At 44.7% G+C, this 4,246-nt stretch overlaps 2 protein-coding genes across 3 annotated transcripts in view; both read right to left on the bottom strand.

The window, feature by feature from the left end:
- Positions 1-4,246, bottom strand: part of LOC109378047 (nuclear body protein SP140-like protein) — a 72,434-nt gene that overhangs the window by 48,874 nt on the left and 19,314 nt on the right. The window lies entirely within an intron of this gene.
- LOC109378048 (nuclear body protein SP140-like protein) lies at positions 2,748-4,231 on the bottom strand. Its single transcript, XM_019634502.1, has 2 exons — positions 3,987-4,231; positions 2,748-3,181 (listed from the first exon to the last, which is right to left on the bottom strand). Exons 1-2 carry the CDS (start codon positions 4,170-4,172, stop codon positions 3,074-3,076), a joined length of 294 nt encoding a protein of 97 aa, XP_019490047.1. The 5' UTR covers positions 4,173-4,231; the 3' UTR covers positions 2,748-3,073.

Consider the following 4,246-nt stretch of genomic DNA (forward strand, 5'->3'; position numbering starts at 1 on the left):
TGTGTGTGTGTGTGTGTGTGTGTGTGTGTGTGTGTGTGTGTGTGTGTGTCTGTGTGGCGGGAGGTGGGGATTGGAGGGGTGGAATACCCTGAGGCCTGGTGGCAAAGCCCAATGTTGGAGTTCAGATTTAGCAATTTTTTTTTACCATACATGTAAGCCATGTCCCCAATTCAGCTTTATCTGGGAGAAAGCTGGTATTTTGAGACATCTTTCTCATGTTTTTATCTGTCAGACAAAAAGTCAGCTCAGGTGACTTGGGGAGGGTTTGGGCTCCCTGGTTGTGACTTTCTGTTTCCTGGGATTTCCCCCTTGCTTCTCAGAATACCTGGCTACCCTGACTCCTTTCCTGTCTCTGCCAACCAGAAAGAAAGCAGTTGGGTGGGTTGCAAAGTTGCTTTCTCACCTGGAGTACTACGGTGGGCTCTGTGGTTGGTGTGGCCTGCCTGGAGACCCAAGTCAGTCACAGCTGCCAACTAAGCTCTCCAGTCAGATGGGAAGATCAGTTTGGCTCTGGAGAATGGCAGAGCCACTACTTGTGATCTCTGTTCAGCACCACTGCAAGCAGGAATGCGGCCCACCAAGGTCTGAGTGCTGGTTGCTGTAAGCCCCAACGTTGTTTATGGTTCTAGTAGTCACCTAGTAGCCATGAATCACTTAGCTTTACCAGGAGCCAGACTGCTGAATCAAATGGAGATGTAATGGGGATGACGCCCCCGGCATCCTTAAATCTTGGCAGGTGGCACTCATCTCTGTCATTCCCTCCTTCCCCAGGAATATGATGCTGATGTCAGCTTGCTGTTTTCACAATAAGACGCTTCAGTTTCAGGACCTTCTACTTAGCCTTTTATGAGACTGTAAATGCTATTTCACAGTTTAAGGAACAATAGGCAAAGAATCAGTTTGGCCAAATGGTATGTGTCCTGACTATCCATTTAGGAACTTGAGAAGTGCCTGCTGGGTGGCTCTGTGGATGGAGTGGACTCACTGTTAGATGGACATTACCTTACCTCCACACACTCTAACAGGAGCCATGATGGTGCTTTGGATCCTCAGGTATTTGTATATCAGGCGTTGTATCAACAAAACTTAACAGATCTATTTTTCTTTGTTTGGTATATGGTTACCTGAATAAATAGTCATGTGTTCCTTTGGTGAAGAACACAACAGTCACTGCTATGTACATTTGTAAGGTTTCTCATGACATGTGTCCTTATTTCTATCAGTAGATTCAGGGTCCAAGAATTGGCTCAGGTCTGGAAACTGGGTAAGGGATCTGGACTTTTCATTGGAGTAGCTGAAATAATACCTCTGATCATGTATTTTTAATCTCTTCTAATGATATTATGAAGCCATAACTTTGTTGGCTGCCCATCTGTCTTGCCTACGAGAACACATGTCCTATAAGCTATCTCTATAGACCTCTATGGGCCAGGCCTCTGGCTGTCATTCTAACCTTGCTGTCCATTACAGAAATCACTTCATCTTGCTCTGACAGTCAAGGGTACACGAGCTTTTGTTATCGTGGAATCCTCTCATCTCATTTGCTAGTAGAATCCAGTTCTGTAACCATTCCTACATTCCAAACCACAGAAGACAGCCCCTACATTCCAAACCGCAGAAGACAGCCCCTACTGAGAACCTCAAGGATGCTGGTGCCCCCTCAGCAGTGTGCTTCTCACCTCGTTTAGTTAGTGTCTGTGAGTCCTCCTGAGGACATCGTCATCTGAAGAATGGGTTCTCCAGCTGTAGAGAGTAGAGCCATGCCATCTTCCTGAGGCCTTTGGGTACCCTTTGTCCAAAGTCTACCCTGGCAGGTCACTACTCCACTTCATCTAGTGGGCACCAAAGCTTATAGCAAATATCTGAGAGTCATCCAGGAACATATTAGAATCATCAACTAGGCCCTTGCCAGGCTAATTAAACTCTGTGGCATAGGAGGGTGTATTTATATCAACAATTCTCCCTGTCCAGTTTCATATTCCACCATTTATCGTCCAGGATCTACTCCCAGACACAATCTCCTTGCACCTGCTGGTACATGGTGGCCAGTCCTGCAGCTCCCCTGGAGGAGAAACCCTCTCCTCACCCAGCAGCTCCACCCAGGACTTGCCAACTGAGTCACGCTGAGAGGACTCTGCATAGTCTTCACTCAAGAAGATGTGGGGGAGGGGAGGGGTCTCTCTTCTAATAAGGGAAAAGGCACTCTTTTGCAGTCTAGTGGGTTCAGAGTTCTCATGTGCATCTACCCAGAAAGCCCAATTCTGAGTTTCTTTATCATGGCCTTGACTTTGGGATAAGAGGCACCACTGAGGTTAGAATTCAGTCTTCTCTGAAGTACTACCTTCCTTAAAATTAGAGCCTGAGATAGCTCTACCTTATTGTCTGCCTTCCAGCTACAGGTATGAGTGTCCCTTTGCTTAAGGTGGTGACTAATAGACTTAAGCCTGTCATTTACTACTGTCAACATATCAGTGATACTAACAAAATTCATAGTTCTCATAGTTATTATTGCTCCTGTTGTAAGTGTCAGCGAATTGTACCAGCTAGCATACCTCTTCCCGTCATTCTCATCCAGTTTCCTGCAGGAAAGAGTTTGGGCAAAGCACTGTTATGGCGCCCTTGGTATAACAGCATTCCACCTGTCACCATTTGACGGGACAGTGACCCAACTCCAGAACTCCGGTCCTTGGGGTTAACTTTCTAGGATGATTACCTTAATTTGAATTCTCAAGAAGCAGAGCCTGAGGTGAAGTCTCCTAAGTAAGTGATTTATTGTGATTATCTCAAGAGGTGAGGGGTGAAGGGAGCAGGATAGCATGGTGGGAAAGCTAAGCAAGGATGAGTCAAGCTGGAGACTAGCTCCAGTCTGACCCCAGTGGAGAGCGCAGGAGTATGAGTCTTTATCAGTCATTGGCTCCACGCTGGGACTTGGGGCTGGACCTCAGGCCAAGGAGGGGTACCCTCCAGGTGAAGGAGGCTCCATTTGGTGCAATGCAATACTCTGGGGAGGGGTGGCATCAGCAGGAAACTCTCACAGCAGCTGGAGGATTTTCCAGAGTACCAACAGCATTCACTATACCAGTGAACTGTTCTCATGTACATCCCAAATAGCAAACACTTTCTTGAAATGCTTCTCAAATTCTGCCTTCAGTCTAATTCCCTTTTGGCCAAAGTAGTAGCACTAGAAAAAAGAAGAAGAAAAAAGACAAACATAATGACACTCACTCTTAGTGTCTTTAGACACATTGCAATTGACAAAGATCAAAACTCTTGCCTTGAGCACCTAAATTACATTAACCAAGTTAAGATTAAATACTCGTATGGCTGAGAGTAACATCTGTTTCTTAAGCGCATGATTAGTTGTTATTAAATAATCAGAAATTGAAAAATTATTACAATACTTGTGGACTCTTGCTCATATGGTTTGGGTTGTTTATTTTAGTGAGAGTTAGAAAGGTAATCTATGTCCTTGGTAAAAATCAAATAGTACAGAGTGTCTAAGTGCAATCAGTGATCTTCCTCTCACGTTGCCACTTCTATTCCCCTCCGGTGACTTCTGTTAACTGTATGTTTCATTCACATGCAAAGGAATCCAGAGTTTAGGATTTCTGAGAAGCTTGAGTGAGTATAATCAGGAAGAGAGAAGAAGCACAATGTAATTTTGGGCCCGATTCTCTTCCTCCTTTGTTTGGAGCAGGGAGGATGTTACTGTTATCAATGGGAACCTCTAGACTTTGAGGAGAGGAATGAGCTCTCAGGGACCTGGGGCTCTGGTGGCAGGGATACCTTGTAACTCACTGTTACTCTCCATTCTGAATTTAAGAAGCCACTCACTTCCAGAACCCTTGCTTAAATAGGCTTGTAATAAGATGAGATCAACTATAAACTTTCCCAGCATCAGGATATGAGGGCTGAGTGACACAATGAAAATAATAAAAAAAAAAGAACAACAACAAAATGAAATCGGAGCAGGGAGAGCCACTCACCTTGTCACATGCCCTATGTTTCTCAAAGATGAGGTACATGTCCCACACGAACACCCCCACTTCTTGGTAACCCCACTCATTTAGCTTCATCTTGACTTCAGAAACCATCAGCATAAGTTCCTTCATGCATTGAGAAGTCTCCTTTTTCTGGTGAAAAAAAAATATCATTGAGAAAATTTCTGACATACTTCAATGACTTCCTTGTGTGGATTCCCCATAAAATCCAGCAGAAATACAACAAGGTAAAGACAAGAGCAGCT

The sequence above is a fragment of the Hipposideros armiger genome, unplaced genomic scaffold (assembly GCF_001890085.2).
Source record: "Hipposideros armiger isolate ML-2016 unplaced genomic scaffold, ASM189008v1 scaffold_1709, whole genome shotgun sequence".
NCBI classification, from domain to species: Eukaryota; Metazoa; Chordata; class Mammalia; order Chiroptera; family Hipposideridae; genus Hipposideros; species Hipposideros armiger.

Excerpts from the sequence above, each read along its gene's own strand:
- LOC109378048 (XM_019634502.1), bottom strand. The coding sequence starts at position 4,172 with ATGTCAGAAATTTTCTCAATGATATTTTTTTTTCACCAGAAAAAGGAG. Across the intron at positions 3,182-3,986 it reads AACATAGGGCATGTGACAAG|TGCTACTACTTTGGCCAAAA; the intron begins GTGAGTGGCTCT and ends TCTTTTTTCTAG.